Source organism: Platalea leucorodia (assembly GCF_965183815.1).
Source record: "Platalea leucorodia genome assembly, chromosome: 6".
NCBI lineage: Eukaryota > Metazoa > Chordata > Aves > Pelecaniformes > Threskiornithidae > Platalea > Platalea leucorodia.
The window spans coordinates 32,323,685-32,346,348 of record NC_138828.1 but is presented as its reverse complement, the minus strand read 5'-3'; the positions used below and the strand labels follow the sequence as shown (position 1 = coordinate 32,346,348).

At 40.7% G+C, this 22,664-nt stretch overlaps 1 protein-coding gene across 2 annotated transcripts in view; it reads left to right on the top strand.

The window, feature by feature from the left end:
- The first annotated feature begins 959 nt into the window (after positions 1–959).
- Positions 960–22,664, top strand: part of RAP1GDS1 (Rap1 GTPase-GDP dissociation stimulator 1) — a 102,726-nt gene continuing 81,021 nt past the window's right edge. For both annotated transcript variants that reach the window (XM_082316572.1, XM_082316571.1), the window contains exon 1: positions 960–1,098. In XM_082316572.1, coding sequence (XP_082172698.1) covers positions 1,095–1,098 — 4 coding nt within the window. In that variant the 5' untranslated portion in view covers positions 960–1,094. The remainder of the gene's footprint in view (positions 1,099–22,664) is intronic.

The window sequence follows — 22,664 nt, the reverse complement described above, 5'->3', positions numbered from 1 at the left end:
AGGACTTCACCTGGCGGTCTCCTCCACTGATTCTTTTCCTCACATAGCCCACCCAAAAACGGCTTTTCCATCCAGCTTCATCCCCCCCCTGCAAAATGCTCCTCCTTAAGTCCATATTCTTAAATATGAATTTAAACGCCCCACTGCCCGTTTTTAAACAACACACACACCCCCCGCCCCGGGACACCGGGCTTGCGCCCCGACCCCGCGGCGGGGGGCTGCAGGGAGGGAGGCCTTTGCAGCAGCTCCGAAGAGGCGGCTGGCTGCCTGCCTGCCTGCCTGCCCGCCCGCCTGCCCGCCCGCCCGGCGACCGCGGACCCAGCCGCGGCCCTGTCAGCGCCCGTTGCCCCACCGCCTAACCCCGTCTCCAGCCCCGCTCTCCTTCACCGGCCAACAGCGCCGACCGCAAGCCGCAGCCGACGGAGGCTGCTTTCCACGAAACGCTGAGCGATGGCCAGCACCGCAGAAAAATCCCTCCCGCCGCCCGGCAGATAAAACCTCAGCCCCTTCCCCCCGGAGGACCCGGACAGGTGTGGGGCGGCGGGAAAAGAGAGGAACGGCCTCGGGCGCCCGCAGCGCCAGGGGGTACCACGCCACGCGCCCTCGCAGCCGTTACTAACGGTCGGACCGGCGCCCCTCTCCCCCCCACCGCCATGCCAGCCCCCGGCCCGGCGGGCAGCCCCACCCCAGCCCCGCTAACAAAGGAGGCCCGGGGCCACGGCGAGGGGCGGGAGCCACCGCTCCCCGCGGGGACCCGCCCCCCCCGCTCCCTCCTCCCCAGCCGGGGGCGCTGCCGCCGGCCCCGCACCGCCTCCTCCCTCCGTGGCTGCCCTCCCTTCCCCGGCGGCGGCAGCGGGCGGCGGCAGGGTGCCGCCGGGCGGGCGGGGTGTCTCCCAGGCGGCCTTGCCCGGATGTGCTACCCTGACTCATAGTCGCGCCGCACGCAGGCTCCGCTCCGCGCCGCTGCCGCTGCCGCGCCCGCCCCGCTCCGCGCACACGCCTCCCGCGCCTCCCTCCGCGCCAGCGGAGAGGCGGCGGCAGCAGCAGCAGCAGCAGCAGGAGGGGAAGAAGGAGGAGGAGGCCGCGGCGGCACCATGGGTAAGTCGCCCCAGCTCCGCGCTGTGTAGCCCCCTGCCGCCGCCCCTCTGCCCCCGGAGGCCGCCGCCCGCTCGTCTCTGGCGGGCGGGGAGAGGCGACCGGTGCAACTTCCTCATCGGCCGCCTTCCTCCCCTCCGCGCCTCAGCCCGGGAGCAGGGGCTGGGCGGCAGCGGGGCCCCGCCGAGCCCTCCTGGCCACTGCCCTGGCCACTGCCCGGCCCCTGCCCCTGCGGCGCAAAGTTTCCGCGGCTGCTGCGCTGCTGCCGGCCGGCCCCGCCTGCCGGCTCTGCCCCAGCCCGGCCCCTGGCCGGTCAGCCCCGTGGTGCTCCCCGCACGGCACTCGCGGTCCTGGGTCTGAATTCAAGTGGGTTAGAGGAAAGATAAATTCCCCGAGTGCGAAGGGAGGTTCAGAGCAAGGAGTTATATAAGGCACCCCTAGGGCGCTTTCCCAGTTACTGTTTGCATAATGGAGACAGTTGGGGTAATACGTTTAGGAGATTAGTTTATAATCTCCGTTCATTGTTTGTGGAAGACACAAGGATCCTCGTATTTCTCTGGCTTTTAGAAAGAGCATTACTCATGCCTACAAATGCAGCCATATTACCTCTGCCTTTTTTATCTTAAGATTGTAAATTAAGTAGTTTCACACTGATCGCCACTTGCATGGAGCTTCCAACAAATGCCATGTGAATCTAGGCAGTATAGTATTTGATTTTTCTTTACAAAGTGCTCAGTGAATTTCTCTGGCCTTCTCCACCTCTTCCTCTTGCACAAACTACAGCTCTCCTGGTATTAAACAGCCACCGTAAAACAGATTTCCCAGGAATCTGGCTGTAGCGTTGATCCCAGAGATGGGTAAGGAGTGCCCCTCTTGAGCTGCCAAAGACCCAGCCAGCCTGCCAAATGTGGTGGTGGGATCTAGGTTGCAGATCCAGAGGGCAAGGAACTGTGGTTCGCTACCAGGGTAAGGAGGTGGCAGTTCCTGAATTCGGCTCAGGGGTTTGACATCAGCACTTCCTGTGGCCTTAGGTAAATCGGTAGTTTCTTTGCAGATCACACACATCTTTCACTTTTAACTAGAAGTTTCCATGGCAAGAAACAGTTGCAGTGCCTAGTTTTTCTGATTGTGAAATGAGGATAAATACTTATTTAACTCCTTTAAAACAATGGAGAACCTTTAGAGAATGCTTCAAATTAGAAGCTGCCAGAGTCAGGCATGAGGAATAACTACCAGATTTTATGAGAATTAGGTAAAACTATAACAATGTAGTGAAGGTATCTCTTTTCATCTGGGTGGAAAAGACAAGACACCAGGATTTGGTTTGCATGTTTTGTGTCTCCATTCACAAAGTAGGACTATTAATCTCATTGTTCTGGTCAGAGTCTAGTTGTAGCTAAGTCTGTTTTGGCTTCCAAAAGTAAAAACTTAAGGGCATCAGCTAAAAGTTGTTCAGAAAAGCTGGTGCAGAATGAGCACAGCACTCCTTTGTAGATGAGACGATGCTTCAGTTGCAGGCAAGTTTGTAAACAGTTTGAGAATCTGTTACAGCTTGCTGCATAAGTAAGAGTAGTTACAGTTATTTTCAGGAAGACTGAAATAATTTTCCTGTAGAATCTATCAGCACCTGTCCATAATTGGCCAGAGAGATTGCTTGTGAAAATACAGAGGAAGCTTTTTTCCCCCTCACTTCTTTGCATATCAGGGCCTGATTCCACTGTCTTTAAAATCAAGGCAAACTCTAAGTAGCCTCTGCAGCAGATCTTGTCGCTCCGAGGAGCAAGTGGCAAAGACTGAAATCAGTTTCACCTTGGCTGGAAACTAACAATGACTTCCCATGTTTAAGATCTATGTTTAAGCTCATACGATCAGTGCACTAGCTTCCCTCATTTAGCTTACAGTATTTTTTTTGGTAACACATTGCATAAAAGCTGAAGATCTGTAGAATTAAATCAAGGATGAATTTGTTCTTCCTATAGCTTGTATATCATTCCATAAATCGTGCTCAATAAACAAGCGTTTGTGGCAGAGACTGCAGTAATGTCTTATGGTTAAACATATGGTCTGCTCTGTATTTATGAAGGCTGGTATGGAATTAGCTGGTTTGTGTACTAATGATATAAAATGGAAGCCCAAGCAGGTATTTTCTAACTCCAATCAAAAGATTTGTGTCATTAAAAAGACTTATTATGTATACATGGATCTGCATTATCTTTACTGTATAGAAATATCTGCTGCCACTCTGGTTCCACGTGTGTATTCCTCTGAAGACATTCTTGTGGCAGTTGTTTCCTCCTAGAGGACAGTGATTTCCTCTCATTAATATCAATTCTCTCCAAAATTATCATTTTTGTTGCTTGCATTTATAGTTTTTAAAGTTGTGTCTGAGTACAGTTTAAACAATATTCAACTTTTGGCTTTGAGAGGCAAGTTGCCTTAAGTACTCCTGGCAGCAGAGCACTTTGAATACTTGAGATGACATGTGCACCACCAATTCTTTACTTCTGTTTTTATTAGAACAATTAGAGGTTTTTACCTTTCGGTTAATAATGTAACGCTTCAGTTTCACAATGAATGGCCCCTTTCCCTAGTTAATTCTTGTGTTTAACCTCAAAAAACACAACGGGTATACTCATGCAAACGCACTGTATCCAAGAAAATCTTTCTATTTTAGAGCAGTGGCCTGTGGAGGTTGTTTTAAGGAGTCTGCACTTCTTCCACAGACATAAATTAATAAAATAAAAATCAGGAACTTGGTTACGTGTTGACCACTCAACAGTAATCCATTGGCCCCAAAAGGTGGAGAAATACCACGTATGAGAGTTTGTATGTAGAATACAAATACAGATTTTTTATTTTTTTTTTTTTTTTATGGCAGGTATCAGTTTGTTTGAAGTGTCGATGTTATAGTCTGTAATAGTGAAACCTCATAAAAAATATTCTTCCGTTTTGGGAGTACTGGTTTTGTTAGCAGGGAATGGAAGGCAGCCTCTGCTCTGATGAGGCTTAATACACACTTAGGTGCTTAGTTGGGCAACAAACTGCAAAAGCAACCTGCTAAACTCTTTTTTTACAATACCTAGCAGTACTAGCACAATGACAAGATATATAAGGTACGCAGGCTATAACGTAGATGGATTTATTTAACTACTGTCCATTTAGCTACACTGTTGTCACAACAAAGGTTTGTATTGCCCCTCTCCTCCCAACATACTCAACTTTCTCTCACATTTTCCCTGAGGAATTACCATGTGCAACTATGTATCAACTTTTGGGGTCAGCCTGGTGGTTGTCAAACACCAAATCCAAACTGAACCACAGAGCAGGGTGTAACAACCCACTGCCTGTCTTCAGGACATTGGTTCATGAAATAAAGGAGGCAGGAGGGTGTGAAGTTTCAGGCATGGCTGTGTGCAATATTGCTTTTGGGAAGATAGGAATAAACCTGCCTGCTTTTTATTAAACGATGTAATTGGTAGCCTCAGACATGAGAGGAATGAAAGCTAATGAAGAAAGTCTTCCATCATGAGAGCTCTTTTGCTAGTTTTCTTACAAGAGACGCAAGTCGACCTAATAAACTGCTTGGAAAAGAGATATATCAATTGCACAGATAATTTTTAGTTCTTTTAAAGTTTTTGCTAAAACAATGAGACTTCTAACACCACCAGCATATTAGTTCTAGCCAGGCAGAATACACCAATTTAAGCCAGTATAAAATGTTGTATTAGCATTTCCTAAAAATGAGACTGATTTTGACAAGTCTTGTCTTTAAAACACAAACACAGAGGAAGTTGCTTTTAGACTGCATCTCTTTTGCTTCAGTAATGTTCCTCAAAGTGTGCTTCTGAAGCAGCCAGAGAGGTTAGGTTAGTTCTAACTGACCTTCCTTAATGAATACTGTTCCTGTGTTCAGGCCAATATTTGTGATCTTTTGTTATTATGTGAGACTGAAACCAACCAATTTTGTCTATAGCTTTAGGTTAAAGGCTTCATTCACAAGTATGTTTCCTGAGAACAGAATATTCAGAGGTAGTTTCAGAAGTCTCTGAGGAACATCTGGCTTTCTGTAGTGTCAAAATAAAAGTGGAAAGAGAAAGAGCAAAAGAACAGCTGAACCTGAAGGAAGCAAAGCAGTAATAATGGAAATGAGAAAGCTACCAAGACAAGAAACAAGAATAGAAGGGAACAAAAATCCCTTAAGGGAAATGCGTGGAGGGAGAGAAATAGTAGAAGCAGAGGAAAGACAGGGATAATAGATGGATGAATAGAACAACAGAGGACAGAAATAGGAGAAAGAAATGAGGAGCTCTACTCTGTCGTGTCCCCCCCCTCAAAAAAGTTAAGAAAATAGTTGGGGTATAAATGTAAATAAAATCAGATCATTTTTACCCTCTTTTTTTTTTTTGTAGTACCATTTGGCTGCTGCTGACAGTCCTTCAGAAGACTCATAATAATTTTCCATCTTCCTCAAGTAAAGCTGATTTATTTCTTGAAGTTCTGAGAATTTAATTATTTGTAAATATGCAAAAACAAAAGAGATTAACATAAACTAGCATTTGTTCAATAGAGGGGAAAATAATGTCATCGCTGTTTGACAGGAGAGAAAGCTATGGAGATTCATCTATGGCATCTGTCAAGAAGGTTCGTTGTTATCCCTTCTTAACTCTGTCGCAGGATGTAGTTCATGTTTAAGGATGACAAAGGGACATTGGACAGTGACCCAGTTACTTACGTAAGAGAAAACCCACTTTCCACTGTTGACTAGTCCACCTGGGTCTGTTCACATGCTGTGTGCTCAAGAAAACGAGCATCCCTGGTGCCTTGATAGTCTTGGAGGCATTATGTTTCAGATTCTAACTTGTTTCCAGGTTAAAATAGATTAGAAACTACATCTAAACTTCTGGAAATTAGGAGTCTTAAAATGTTGACGTGTGTTCTTCAGCTAATGGAGAAATTTTTTTAATGAGAGTTTGAATTTTAATTAGACAAGAACCTTTTCCTAGTAGGGGATTTCATAAGTAGCAGCTTTCACTGCAAGGACAATCTGCCAGGGCCTCTTTTTGTTAAATATGGTCTAGAAAATTGTTTGTATTTACAAATTTTGATATAATGGCAACCAAACAAAATTTGTTTTGGTAGAGTAAAATGATAGTTAAATGCCACAGACTTCTGAATGTTGAAGTTCCTTTTAGTGCAAAAAATAGCTGATGTGTATTAGAATTTACGTGCGCTCCAGATATGCCTAATAGAATTTGTAAACTGTCTGAAACAAATGGCTGTGTTTCAAGGAGCCTCAAAGCTGTGCACACAGCCTGGCGACGCTTGTTCAGCCTGAGAGTTGTGCGGTTCTAGTTTAGGGAGCTTTGAAGTTGTGCAGAAACCCTGGTGATCTCATACCGTTCTTAAGCTGTAGTTCAAGTAGATTACAAAGTTGGCAGATATCCAGAAGAATTTGTCAAGTCTATAAACCAGATAACTGCTGTTCATTTAACTCCAGAGAGAGTTCAAAATTTAGTGCAGGATGCTTTGGGACCTGCAAATAAATACAGCATACCTTAACTGTACAAGTATAAGGGTGCACTGGCAAGGCACGTGCCTTAGAAATATCTCTGACTTGAAGCACTTTCAGATACCTCTTCTTCACAAATTCTGATAAGAAATGTCAGGGAATAAATGTGTCTGTGTCTGAAGTAGTTGGAATTCAAAATATGCGTAAATTGAGACAATGTGTACGCCCATACAAAGTTGTGTTAAAATTTGCAGTTTAAAATAAATGAAGTGCTTTCATTTCATGCTTTCCATTTCTAGGTTAGACACAAACCTTTTATAAAAATCCCATCTACACATTTAAAAATCAGGGAAAATTAAAAAATCACACTTTTGCAAAGAAAATATTTTAAGTGATCCATTTCAATATTAGGTTCCATTTTCCTTATATTTCACAGCTCTTACAAGCTTACTGCTTCCTAGTCATGTATTACAGGAACATCTGAGGCATAAGTCAATTCTGAGCTTTTATTAAAACACTGAGCTATTCATTGTGTTAGTAATAGCTCAGGGAGATTCATGAAAGTTAATCAGTGTTGTTTTAAGTTCATCAGTTGATTCCATCCACTGATACTTGCCAGCCTGATGGACGCAATAATTTTAAAGAAATATGGAAAATTCGTGTATAATTTTAATTTTTTGTTGACCCTTCCCATCAGTTGACTCAGATTTGACAAGTCATTTCAGCATCTGATTAAATCCAGTTAAGCAAGTGCTTAAATTCACATGGTGAATAGCACCCTTTCTTTCAGGCTTATTGCCTGTGCTCTACAACTGTAGTTGGGAGTAACACTGGACAGAGAAATGGAGACTGAGTGAGAAGACTGAGATTCATGGAGGAGAGCAGCTAAGGAATATAGGATGGATGACATGATGAGGATTGAACAAAACCTTGGAGAAATTTGTCAGGGCCGCCAATGAGCCTGTGGGGAACAGGCCTGTGTTTGGAAGACCTGGGGAGGTGACAGCTCAATGTCTCCTGGTAGTCTTGAGTTTGCATATCCACTGTCAGCTGCCTGTGCATTTTTATGGCCTTCCTGATAGACTAATACGGGAGCATCAGGGCACAAAACCTGCAGTTGAAAATCCTATCCTTATCGCATTTTTCACCTTTCAGTAAATGTCTGTACCTCTAGAATATACCAATCCAAAAAAAATCCCAGATGTAACAGAATACTCATCCTTCTCTCATCTTATCTTCCATACACTAGAGGTCTACAGTTGGAAGAGAACTCTGTCATATTCGGCACTTCACAAACTCCTTTCTACCCCTTTTGCCCTTAATTATACCCAGACTGGAAACTAAAATTGCATTGTACCGTATGGATTAATTCTGTTACAACCTTTTGTGGATGAAAGCTGAAAATTCTGCTAGCCTAGCTATTTAACATAAATATCAAAAACCATAAAACGTGACCACCTGCAAGCCTTTATGGTCTCTAGGGTGAATGGAGTGCTTGGCTGGGGAGGTCTGCATGTTGCTGAGGGTGGCCTGTCCCTGGCAGCTACGAAGGCCTCTTGGTAGCATATTTAGAAACACTTCCTGTCTTTGATGTGGGACATGACAGTCCAGTGACTTAAATTAATACAACTATTTTAACATTTCTAGCCTTAAATGCAACGTTACAAGTCATGTAAGTGTACGTGTCACTATTTACAGGGCCAGTAGCACACCTGTTCCCTTCTCTAGCCTTGCTAAGTTCATTCCCATATCCCTTCTCTATGGAGAAATCCCATCATACTTGCAGTCAACAGCACCCAGTACCCTGCAGGCATAGCTTGAGTTCAGTACTGCCAAATAGCTACTTGTGCTACATGAAGGCTTTGGAACGATTTCCTTAAATCAAAATGCTGTTTTATCTTGACAGCAGGAACAAAGCATGGGGAGAGAAGAGAGTTTTAAAACCAAAGCAGGATTGTACACATCTTTCTTATCTAAATCTTCCCTGTCCACAGAATGTTTAACTTACCCCTCCTGGGCCTCTGGAGAAACTGACTGAAGTCAGTCTTCAAAGTCCTGTGTACTTGGTAATAGCGTCTTTGTATCTCTGACCACTTCCTTCAGCAATATTCCGGTGTGCACGCTGGAAGTCACTGGATTGCTGGTCATGTTAGGACCCTGTTGTACAAATACCTAAGATGCCCCTCCTGAACTTCAGTGAGCAATTTAAGAGGAAATGCAGTGAGTGAATGTGACCATCAAGAGGAGTGGCAGCAGCAATGAACAGTTCTGAGGTACTTCCACACTTACATTTCTTTTTTCCCCTCTCCCCTAAGTAACTAGTAGCTGTTATTTTTCCTCCTTCCTCTCCCATGCTTATGTGTTGGAACTGATTTTAGGATCAGGATGTTGTTCTATGGGGGGAGGGGGGGGGAAGGCCAACCACAACAGAACACTGGTCTGTGAACACATTCATTGTAAAAATGTCTAGTATCGTTAAATGAATTTAGAAATCCATTAATACGCTTTATACAAATATGTTTGCTCTCATCCTGCAAAACCTGTTGGGCAATCCCCTTTCCTACCTGGTTCTCCATGATGCTCAGGGAGAATATACAGACATGCTGGCTTCTGCCATATGGAATTAGGGGAAAAGCAGGTAAATGTTGGCAACTGAGGGAAAGAGATGGAACATGTACATAAGGGATTTCTGACAGGAACCAAGCAGGTTCAGGGCTTTTTTTGTTTGTTTGTTTGTTTTTGTTGTTGTTGTTTGTTTTGTTTTGTTTTTTTTTAAACCTTCGCAATAAAAATTCCATCACCCATTTACAGCAAGATAGTGCTTCAGTCCAATCAAAGATACTAATCGATACGTTTATGTGCAGCAGTGCCCAAAATACAGTGTGCACTTTCCAGGCAAAGAACACACTTCTGTGTTACAATGTACTTATTTTCTTCAAGTCTTTTCTATTTTACCTAAGAATCCTTTCTTGCTCTTCACATTCCCTTCCACAGCCATTCTGTTCCTTCAGGCTTCTTTATTTCATTGCCCAGTTTTCTATAATGTCTTCCTCCTCTCTGCCTCCTCCAGTTATCTGTTCTTTTCTGTCTTTCCTCCCGTCTCCCACTCTCTCTCCTCTGGTTCTTTATTAATTAAATATCTGACAGGTTCTTCCATCATCTACCCTTTCCACTATCTTTGTTAGGGGAAGAATTGAAAAACTGGTGCCTCACTTTCTAATTTCAAGAGCTGAAGTGATTTTTTTATTCTCTTCAGTTAAATACCAGTTGTTTACAACCAGTTTAATATTATGCTTGTTTTGCCTAATGTACAATAAATGAGAATATATAAAAGAATGTACCTCGTAGGAAAGAAATCGTACAGAATTGGGCCCTATTCATGTAAATGCTATTTATACAGCATTCTTGTACCCACACAAAGCCCACACTCAGTACCACTGAAGTCATTGGGATCCTGCTTTTCTGACTCAGCTGTCGTAGATCTTAAACTGTCCTCTTCTGGTGAAACCATGTAAAATGGCATGCATCACCCCATCCTTTCACGAGGTAGTAATATTGGCTCTCTAGTTTATAAAGTTGGGGGGAAAATGGCAGACATTGGACTGATTTTGACCATCAGAAGCACTGTTAAAATGTCTTTTATTCATAGGTATGATGCTATACTAACACGTAGCATCTGAAGGAACTTGCTAAATGAAGAAATAGCCATATCCTATGATAAAGAAAATGATTTGGTGAACTTGATTTTTCTTAAAAATTGATGCAACTTTATAGTTTATATAATTTGTTATATCAAAGAAGAAACTAATTTAACATGGAGATCATCATATTAGAACATCCTCCTGTAAAAGGAATAGTAAGCACGGTGTCATAAGCTATTAATATACATACAGTGACCTTTGTTCTATCTTGTAGCAGCATAGGGAAAAAGAAAAATTATACTTTCAGAAATCTGTTTCAGAAACTCACTTTATAGCCATTAGATGATGGCTTTTGATGCCAGTGTTAGGAATCCCTATTTGAAAGACTGCTACACATTATGCTTCTAATGACACATATATTAGAGTGTGGACACTTAATGCTCTGAAGGCAAGAATGGTGGAGAGAAACAAAAAGCAATTCAATACACTTCTTCAGAACGCATCTTCATCCCAGAAATTATCTGAAGTGCTTGTTTACCTTTATGAAGGCCATAACTTCTCCCTTTACGAGGAGGGTGAAGGCATCACAGTTCTTTTTTTGGCTGTTGAGAACAAGGTAGAATTTAAGACTTCTTATACAGTCTCTGGAAGAGACTGGAAGAGTTCTCTTGTGAACATCAAATTTGAGTTCGGTGCATGTACCCAGTTCAAAACAGATGGCTGGAGAGAGGAATGCCCTAGATAATACAGCACTTCATGTTAGCAAGGGGCAGCCTGTTTTACTTTTTCTTTTTTTTCTTTAAATTGATATTAAATAGGCTGTCTGATAAAAAGCAACAGCTGTGGACTACTGGATTGTTTTTAGCCTACTGAGCTCTTCCAGTTCTGAACAGTTTTCTGTACTTCAGTGATTACAACAGCAAGGTGTCATTTGGAAGCCAGCATACTTAGCAACTATTTAAACTAAACTGCTTCTTTTCTAAAATCAGAAATAGACATCAACGAAACAGCATTTTTGGCTGTACATAAAGAACTTGCTGGATTTTTTGAAAGCTGGTTAATAGGCACATTTTACAAAACTACTTAATCTTTGGCAGGTTTTTTGAAACAGGCTTTTCTGTCTGACCCTTTTTATGTCTTAAAAAATAAATAGATGAGTCTATTAATTTTTTTTCCCATTACCAGAAATTTATTTCTTACAATAAGAAATATGCTGAGGAGCCTGCTTGTGGATTCAGATTAGACTCTTTTTGGGCAGACAGATGTAACTCTCAGAGATGTAACTCTGAGATCAAGGATTAGATATCAAACTTGAAAATTCAGGAATTCTTGCAAGCTCCTGATTTTCTTCCTTCTTTCTTCTCCCCAGGCACATGTACTTCTTACAAAAGCAGCCGTTGTAACAAAACAGGCCTCTTCTGATTTTGATCACAGTTTGGAATTAAAATATTTTTGTTTTAACAATTTTTGTTTTAACACTTAATTGTTGGCCTCTTAAAGAACAATCAGAATAGGTTTTTGATGGCTACTATGGTTATTGTATTTATAAAACAGTAAAAGATTCTGTACTTCTTAGGCTTTGATCATGTAGGATATGGTGGACTTCAGTGTTATTCTGTATCACCTTCAGAGGGTCAGTGCAAGTTTAGAAGCCAAATTTTGCTTGTTTACCGGAGCATACTATTCTGCTCTGTATTTGTGGAACTAATTTGTCCCCAGAATTCAGCATATCATTTGAATCTTTTCATTCTAGAGGTTTCTGCTGCTTCATCTAATGCAATCTAAGGGTAACGTAAAACCATCAGACAAGAAAGTCTGGTTGCTTTGACATGAAAGATCTGCATGCTCGACACAGAGCTTATAAAGAGGCATTAATCTAATGAAAGTAAAACTTTTTATTCAGTGCTGAGACATGACTTCTTTAAATTGAATACAGCAAATTCTATCGAATGACAGGTTTAAGTGTGTGTTGTAGTTTTAAATGATGCTGTATTGCAGTGTTTTAAGTGACCTGGTTGCAGAGCATTTAGAAAAGGTAATCTGTTTAAACCAGCTTTGCTGCTGAAATCTCTGTGTAGTCAGATTATGGCCTCAGTTCCCCATTGCCCTGTATTATGCATAAATTGACTGCAAATTTGATTTAAGATGGTAATTGGGCCCAAATTGTAGCTTTTATATTCTGCCTGGGCATAAATGACCATAGGATAATGGATAATAAAGTGATGGGTAATAAAATGATGCCCATGGTGCCTTCATATTTGAGATGACTTGAAGAAGTCTCATTTTTAAATACTCATGATGGTTTAGTAGAATTAAAGGTTTTAAGATCTGCATACAGTTTTGAGGCTGCAGTGACTCACAGCTGTGGAAGCCAGAAAAAGCTGCAGATGTTTGGTACACTGGAGAATTTGCGGCAGAAGGGAATTAGGAGGTGTGTTCTCAAAAGACAAGTCAGTTCAGCGTATCATGATGTCAGACACAGATGAGGAAATCTGACTTCTCATGCATTAGAGAGAAAAGGTAGATCTGCTGGCCATGAGTGACAAAGAGACAGTTACTGAAAAGGTAAGAGCACTGAGCTCTATCGTTAAAAAAAAATCCTCTTCAGAGGGATGTATAAACATTAATTCATCTAAATAGCCTTTTAAGTGAGAGAGTAAAGATAATATTATGTTTAACTACATGAAAAGTGAAGCAGGGAAATAAAACGAAACTCAAATTTAGCCCTCCCCCCACAATCTGTTTCTTTAAAAAAGTGAAAAAAACCAAGACCAAGACAGTAGATTGTAAAAAGGTGTCTTCCTCTCTACTCCCATTCTGATGCAGAATTTAAAGTTAACGTATTGCAGAAGGCTGCTGTTGACCCAGATAGGGAAATAGGAAACAAATGAAAACTAGATTTTTACCTTGAACTCTGAAATGTGAAAGTAAACAAGTAGCCTAACAAATGAAAAGCCACACTGTGCAAAAGAGATATTGGTTTGATATATGTGAAAACATTTGCTCCTAAAATTTGGTTTTCTAGTGTGATGCTGCATCATTAAAAGAGATATCAAGGTGCAAAAGGTGTCATGATGACAGCTGGAATTAAAACCAGCATTTTCAAAGGCCTGTGTTCAGACTACACCTCCTTATTCACCTCAAAATGCAAAGTTTCTGGGTATTTTGGTAATTATTTCATTCTATACATATAATCTCTTAACAATTAATAGGCTGGGAAGTTCCTAACCACTTTTTTTAATAGGAATGTGGAGAGTTAATATACTTTTGTAGTTCTACTAGTAAACAGGTCACAAAATTGCCTCTGTGGTACATATGTTCCATTTGTGTCATGTACATTGTCATTTCACAAATTTTGAGATTTTTTTTTTAACCAGAATTCACATTTTTAATCCTTTTTTCTTCTTTTCAGAGGTAGAAATAATTAATAATCTTTCCTCAGCATTAAAATATTGCTACAGAAAGCAAGCCTCATGCAAGCTCTTTTTGTTTGCCTTTACAACTGAAGACCACAGTGAAAGCGAGTCCGCTTTCTCTGTTCTTCAAAGTTGTGCTCAGATGCTTCTGGAATAATATGAATGCTTCTGGAATAATATGAATGACTTACTGAATCAAGATAATTTTGCATCATACTCAACAAGTTGCTTTTTCCCAATAGTAAGACTTAGCCTCCATGATACTTTACAATCACAGTCTGTCTTCTTATATGTGGGAATTCAAGCAGTACCAAAAACACATACACTGTTGAGTAAATGCGAGACAAGAATCTCACAATAAAAATTAACAGTATGTTAGCAAGAGAAAGGAAATAATTTTGTACATACAAAGGAGTCCTCTTTTACCTGTGTTTTGAGGATTTTTCTTCTTGAGCTCCAAATGGCCAAATGTTTTGTAGAACAAAAGGGTACCTACCTGTTTGGAAAGGAAAGGAAAAGATTTGTTATGTAAGAGTTAGTAGAAATAGTCAGATCAGGATTTTTCAAATCTGTGCTTTGCTAATTTTTAGTAAGACCAAGCAGTTACATTTCTGTCACACAGCAAGACTTAGACGTACCTGTATAAGCATGTCCTACCTGGAGGCACTGTAATAAGCCCTGTGGTAGAAACAGTGAAGGTGTTTTGAGCTGAAATTTGAACAGATTCATGGAATCATAGAAGAAATACAGAACTGTCACTTGGAAGGATTTTGAAGCAGGACTGTTGCCAACACTAGAACCAGGTCAGCTATGACTTTGTCTAGCTACTACTTGAAGCCTCTGTAACATCCCTTCAGGTAGCTGCAGACCCACCTTAACCTCCTCTTTGCTGGATTAAGGAAGCCCCCAACCTCCCCTTACATGTCATGTGTTGTGTGTACATACCCATCTTGGTAGCCTTGTCGTAGACTTTCTCCAGTTTTTCAGTATCCTTCTTGATCTGGGACACCCAAAACCAGACAAAGAATTTTGGGATGCACAAATCCTTGCCAGGCATCAAGCAGAGCCTTGATCTGCTGGCCAAGCTCCTAATATAACCAATATACAGTTTGCTTTATTTACCTTGACAGCATGCTGCTGCCTCATGTTTTACTTGGCATCCACTGTAACCCCCGGGTCTTTTCAACAGTTTGTTCCCAGCCTGCATAGATGCTTGGGGTTATGCTGCCTTCGCTGCAGAACTTGGCGCTTATCCGTGTTGAACTTCATGAGACTTCTGTTGATCCAGTCCCCAAGTTTCTGAAAGGTGCCTCTGGTTGCTATTTGGTATGCCAGCTGTTCCCCCAAATTTAGTGTTGTCTGCAAAAGATTACAAATACATATCTACCTTCAGGCTATACTAGTTTCAAATGCAAACTGCATATTCAAAATCTTCAGTTTAATCAGTCCATATAGGGCTGTGTAGACTCACATTTGACTTCTCGATACTAAGTAAAGCAATGATAAACACTTCATATCTGTGACTCTAGGAAAACTAAAAAAGTCTGTGTATTTGAAAAAATGTCTAGGAGTGTTTGTTAGACTAGCATTTGCAGCTGCAAGTGAACGTGAGTTACTGGCAATCATTTAATGCAAGTGAATAGAGGATGGCAAACCTTAATTTGTACACACCCAACAGACTTAATTCTGCAGAATCACACTGATGATGAAATATGGATTCTCAGGTGTAGCCTAAATGGGATTTCAGCTTTTTCTGTGCTACCTTACTTACTTAGCTGATGAGAAGTGCATTGAGATAGACTTACAGGAGCAATTACTGGGAAACCAGCGGGTCCATTCTTGTGAGAGCCCTACTGAGCATGCGATAGCTCCCACCTTGTCTACATATCCAGTTTCCTTTCCAGCTAAGCAGGGGACAGTGCATACCTTGATCTTTCTCTGATATGGAATATGATGAGCCAGAACATGTACTTAGAACCTCTCCCGAGTCCCCCAGTTTAGTCATAGCCACAATCTGTCTGTTATGGCCCATATCTGACTTAACTATAGGGGTAAAAGTCCCTACCTAAATTAGGTTCGTTTATCCCAGCATATTGTGCTTTTACTTGTGTATTATTATTTTTAATTTTTTTTTTCAGCTTCGGTAATAGATTTTTATCGACCTGGAGCAAAAGGAAGCTTTTCCAAGATAGATGAGTCTATACTAGCAGAGTTATTTGGTAGCGTCTGCCACTATTTTCATCCCTCTAGAGCACCCATGGTGTAGACCTGAAATAGGACAATCAAAACTTCTGCTCAACTAGATCAGATAATAATTCCTTTTGACAGAGGCATTTAATACTTCTCTAGTGGGACATAACTGCACTGTTTTTCAAGGGATTATCACAGTGGATCCTACTCACATGGAAGACAAGCTTCAGTGTAAAAGGGTGGCAATGCACAGACATGCATTTCCTGGGATATTTTAGATTCTTCAGTGCTAGTAGAGTTTGTTAGTTCTCTCCTTCTGGGCCTTCCTGTAATCTTTTCCTTAGAGAAGCCCAGCTCTGATTACACATGGAAAGTGCTGACATAGAATAGAGGAGTGCTTAGTCTGAGAAGGCCTGATGTCTAGATGAGATATAAAAGGAGCTATGCATGTCCTGTCATCTGCTGGATTTATAGGGGATTTGAAATTACCAACAGTTACCAAACTACTACTCATTGTGCTTAGCTGCCTATTTCAATAGGACATGAGGAAGGAAAAAGACTTCTTTTATCTTGTGCTTATAGCTGAAACGTTAGCAATTTTCCTGATAAATATTGCTTTAAGGATCAATTGCAGACTGTATGTATTAGTATTACCTCAATAACATTCCATGTGAGGCTTTTGTGTGTCAATAAAATGGACAGGAAGGGTATTAAACCTGATAATGCTTTTTAAAATTTTTATTCTTATATGCAGCTTCTGGAAGTAAATGGAATATGGCCAGCAACAAGCTGCACTGATCTATGCCTGCTGATACAGAAGCATCCTGGTCTTTTCCTCATTTCATTAAAACCTCAACATATCAACAGTAGTTAACAATTGACAGCAGCTCTTGGCTTGTGCATAATCCACACCTTTACTCCGTGAAATGTGTCTCTAAGCTTTCCCCCTGTAATGTGGACAACTTCTGAACTATTCTTTTCCCCACTTCCCCTTCCTTCCACTTTCAAGGGACCAATTATAACTGAGAAAATAAAGTTTCAGAAAAAACATAATTGGAAAACTTAATAGGAGAGATTCTTTCCTCAACTGTGGTCCCTTTGTGGCTGACATCTGTGGGAGTTATATATGCTGACCGAGAGGAATTTCCTTGGTGCAAACACTATAAACGTACGATATAGAGAGGACTGTGCTGTTCCTGAATGTTGGTGCAAGATGCCTAGTGGAGGATGGGCTAGGGCACATTGTTGGAGTTTTTGAGACTATTGACAGACTGTTGCAAAGATTCTTAGTGTCTCTTGACTGTCAAGCAGTCCATAAATAACTCCTCAGCGCACTCAGTTATGCTAAAGGCTGCAGCGTCCTTGTTAGATGCAGGAGCTGGTCAGGAAATCACCTCTCAGAAAATCATGCTGCGTTTTGACTTCTGTTCTCTGTGTCTCTGCCTTCTGAAGTATCACTAAATCTTTCAGCCCTAATGGCAAATGGACTGGCAGTCAATCAGTAGCTCAGTCCTCCTAAGAGTCTGTCTATGTTGGGTAGTTTACTGATGTTATAGACCAGTGTAACAGCACAACTGCAGTTAACAGTGATACAATTCTCTGAGACAATGATTGGAAGTGGCATAAAATAAATAACATGAATATCCTGAAATACTTACTGGCTTACTGCAGTGGAAGTTTCTCTGTAGATGCGTGGTTAGGGACAGACTGCATTAAACATATGCTCTGGATTTTAGGTGCTTGTTCCCAGTGTGGCATTCAGAAACCTGAGCCAGGAGTTTTGGCTCTGAACAGTGCCTGGGGAGTTCAGAGTAGGATCAACTACTGAGCTCCGCAGGAAACCACCCATAATTAATATCAATACAATTTCTGATCAGCACAGTTTCTGCCTTAAGCCCAGGGTCTGCAATTATTTCTTAGAGGTGGATGCCTGCACCTTTTCTATGGAAGTCTGAACCTTCATTCCTCCATCTTTTCAAATGTGAATGGAGGAAGAGGCACAACTGTGTTACCACCGTTCACCTTCCACATTTACGCAGTAAAGAGAATAGCCCACGCTTTTTCTTTGCCTGAAATTGAAGCTGTGCCCTCAAACAGACCAGAAAACCGGGCCTAATACTGGTATGTGTTCATAGCCTATTAGTCAAGGCATGTTTTTTAAAAGGTGGAGGTGTTTACTTCCAGCACTTTTTCCTGTGACTGCTCATTTGTTTTATGCAATGACTGCTTAATATAAAATATATCTCAACAGAAGATGTATAAAGTGTTTCAGTCCTCACATGAAAAATATAAAAATCTCATTTGAGCATGTTTCTGGGAAATTGTGTTTAAATCCTTTCAGGTAGAGGATAGCATTTGGTTTATTTTCATATTCAGGCTAATGTGCAAAAGGCACTTTAATGTTTTTGCCATCTACTTTCTGTTGCATGCTAGTGCCTTTCTCCAAGAATTCTTATGTTGCCTGTGTGTATGAGGCACATTTGAAGAAGGGCCAAGAAGAGTTGCTCCCTCAGAGATCCCGATAAAGCTAATACATGAATTTGGTTATTAAGTTGCCTGAGAGGACTAGGAGAGTTCTGGATTTGAGCTTAAGCTGAAGGCATGTGGAACCTCAAAAGGAAAAAAGGTTAAATTTGTCCAGAATTTGATGATGGCTGAATGGGACCATGGAAGGTAGACTTTGTAGAGTCATCTCTGTGTATAAACCTGATTTTTTTTTCTTCCCTGTGATTTAAGGGTCAGTCAAGATCTGCTTGGTCATTAGAGGGATAAATGTCTTTGAGAGTACAGTGGACATTCTTGATTTGGGGGCCATAATATTTGCAATGGTATCCAGTTGTCACAGAACCTTGCATCCCTTGTGAAACACATCCCAAGGACTTGTTTGTCCTCCCCGTCTGCTGTTAGCTCTGCCCTTCATTCTTGAGACCTGCAGATTGTATGCAGGGCCTGACTCCTTTCAGTTTCTGTCAATGTGACTCTTCACTTAGTCTGAGAGATGGTTATTAAGAAGTGAAAGCAAAGCACTCCTCCACTTTGCAACACACTCAGATCCTGCTTGTGGGGGAAACAAATGACTTGCAATTTAATGTAACAAGTGGCATTTTGCAGAGATCTTTTGTCTTTTAAAAATATATTTCTTTAAAAAAAAAATCTTGGATGCCTTTTTTATTGAGCTTCCTACAAATACGTGTGTCTTGGGAGCATTTCACTTGTTTTGGGGATGTTGTCCAAATGCAGCTGATTGCAGAATGGGGGATTAATAATTAAGAGTCATGACATTTAAGACATGTAAAGTAGCCTTTTCTTTTGGAGTTTTTTTTCCCCTGATTTGCACTGTCAGACTTTCTCTCTCCAAAAACATATTTTCAGTGGATACATATTGCATGTTCTCATTCATTCAAATGTTCATCGTAGTGGTTTGAAGTAATACTTGAGGCCTATAACATTTGGATTATGATTTACCCAGCTGTGCATACATACTGTAATGTGCTGCCTCAGAACATCAGTACCATGTTTACTGCGCTGTCATTGTTGTATAATTTTTACTAAATAAAGCTCTTAAATGCTGTGCAGAGGTTAATGATCACTTATAACTGCAGCAGTCATGCAGAATACTAGTGGGTTTTGTGGAAATCTTTCTTTAAAATAGGGTTATATTAAGCATTTTGGGCACCATTTTAATTTTGCCATCTGATTATGCAGTTTTATGTCAGTCTTACATGAAAACTCAGTTGAGTCCCTTTCCTCTAGAGAGCATCTGAGCTGATCCTATCACTGCTGTGTTTTTATTGATGCTCTACATCCTATGCATTCTTAAGTGAGAACAAATAACTGCATTAATAGGTAAATATTTATCACTAGAGGAATTAACCACAGATGTCTACTATTCTTAGTAACACCAGGTTTAAGGCAGTACATGATACCTTTAGAAACAAACTCTAGAGTACATTTTGGCCCTAAAAGCTTATATAGACGAATGATACTGACAACCCGGTCTTCAATTTACAATATGTGGGCACCACAATCCCCCTACAAAGTGCATATTGTTGATGTGGGGCCATCTTAGTAATTTGTGCTAAACTGCTATACTGAAGGACTAGTGGCATCAATCTCACCAGCCAAGAAGCAGTGCTTTCCAGGATTGACTTAATTTGCTTTGTACCCTTCATTGACATTAGAGAATATTAAAAGCCTTTTTCTCCAAGGTATGAGGAGACTGTCACACTTCCATCGGCCCTTCTGTGGTTTGAATTACAGATTTTAACAATTCTGTTTTCAGAAGGAAAGGCACATGCTTATCTGATAGTCTTTCCCTCCCTTCCTTCCTTGGGACAAAAATGTTTTGCCAGGAGTAACTTTAGTAGGAGACTACAGGCAAACAAGTACTTAGCACCATATGAATTTTTAATTGTAAGATGTTTGTAAATAAAGGGGTTTCGAGTCACATATTGGATTTGCAACTGATCTCTTTCTAACAAACTTTCACTGAAAACCAAACAATAGCACAAATGGCAGGTCACTTCCATTATGAACTTGTTTGCACACACTCATCAAATTTAAACAATGTATTTTCAGGGCTGGAAGCTTTCATGCATAGTTTGTAATTATCATGTAGCTTGTAATTAAAAGTAGTGATTTTTTTTTTTTTTTTTTGTAATTTGGGGGAAAATTAAATAAAAACAAAAGCAAATTTTGAAAGTTCTCTGGAGAACAGTGTAAACCACCGTTAAGACTTCAAATCTAAGGAATATGTGCCCTTTCGGACCTCATTGTGAAGTCCCCCAGTCTGACAAGATGCAGAGGCTGCAACTCTCAACCTTCTGCTGGGATAGCAAATTGGGGGAAAACTGCATGCTTCCATAAAAAGATAACTGCGGGGACAAGTGTAGTAGATCAGCTGGTTTAGGATACGTATCGTGTTGTCAAGAAGGAAAATGGAACTTGCATGAGTGTTGTTGCATAACAGAATGTCTTATGTCTTTTTAATTGGAAACAGCTAAGCTAATTTAATTTATGACTTTTTTTCATTTGTTTTTAAGCTTTATTTTACCAGTGATAAATGTATTATTTTATATTTATATCTCTGTATAAAATGTAAAAGAATAGAATACAAAGTGACATTTATAATTATATCAGGGTAAATATTTACTCTCCTTGCTGAGGCTTCATTGAAGTGCGTTGTGCAAGCCCTCAATCTTTCAATGTCTAGTGTTACGTTCTGTGTCAGGCATCAGAGGTTTCTCAGAGAGCTAATGTGCTAAGGGAACTAACTATATATCAGCACAGGGCACCATGGTAGCAACTGCCACGGAGAAACTCAAGTCAATAGCTGGACCAGAAGAAAATGGGTTGCTAAGAGTGCTCTGATCGACCTTGAATTTAAAACTAGCTGCTTGAAGATCCAGCAAACAAAATCATTTATTAGTGTGGAAAAGGACTGGGAAATTCAAGTCTCTGCGTTTTAAGAGTTTTTAAGGGGCTTACCGTTCAGAAAGATGCTCAAGGTCCAGACTTCCTTCTAGAATGGTATGCATTTGCAGGCAGGTACAATTTGTATCCCATAATCACATGCAAAAAGACAGTAGCAAAGCAAAGCAAAGTTATTAACTGATAAAAATTTAAGATTTCAGACCAGGAGTAGAAAAGCAGATTACATAAATTGTTAATTTTCAATGACAGCTTCATTTGATCTGCCAAGATACCTTTAAAAATGTAGCACTAAGTGAGTAATTATAGAACATGTGGAAACATCATTATGTTCTGTTATTAGGTCTTTTATAGCCTTTCCTTAAAGCTTCACAGCTTTTCCTAGATTAGTCACTATTTTTCCACTGCTCAGGCCAATTTTATTTTCTGTAGTAGATTGCTCTTTGGGTCCTAATCATATATGCTATGGCTTTGAAGATTGGAGTAGCTAGTTTTAATTAAGTCCACAGCCAAGCGTTGAAAGAGAATGTCAAAGCAAAGATCTTTTTATTCAAATCTTTTCCAAAACTCAGTTTTGTTGAATTGCCCACAAATTAATTAAAACAACAATAAAAATAGTCTATATTTTTACAGTTTTATTCCCTTCAGTATCTCTTTACATGTTAGGACCTCCCAAGTGTTTACACACACGTGGAAGACTACTTACAAAAATACTCCAGCAAGAATAAAAAAGTTACTCACAGATAAGTAGTGACGGAATCAGACCCTTATCTGTCTTCTGAGTGCTTATCCTACAGAAATTTAAGATATAAATTAATCCTATTAATTTACAGTTTTAATACTGGATTCAGTTAAAAGGTGTTGACGGATAGGAACGAGAAGGGAGTGTTACTAAAGCACTTCTTATAACTGAAATAGCATTTTTGTCTCACTGTGTATTTCTCACATCCCAGACAACTGGTCCTCTAGCTGAGAGTCTGGTGGAGCATTCAGTATTGTTATACCTGTCTCTTGACTCAATATGGAGCAGAAGTGGATCACCTAGATTACTTCTGCCAGTCTTGCAACATTGTGAATCCTCCCTGGTAATTTGGCTATTACTATGATTATTTTAAGAGCTGTTTTGCATTTAAGGCTATAGACCAGGCCAAGCAATTCAGTGCTATGTGTTTATGATGTATACAACCTTATCAGATAGACTCAAGGTTGTACAGCATTTGACCTCGTTTGCATCTTAATCTCGTCCTTGGGATCATATCAAAACCTCTCCTGACATTGGATCGGGACACACACGAAAAATGAAGTTGTTAGGGACATCAGAGGTCACCTAATACAGCCTCCTGTGCCAAGCTGGGCTAACTTTCAAGCTAGATCAGGTCACTC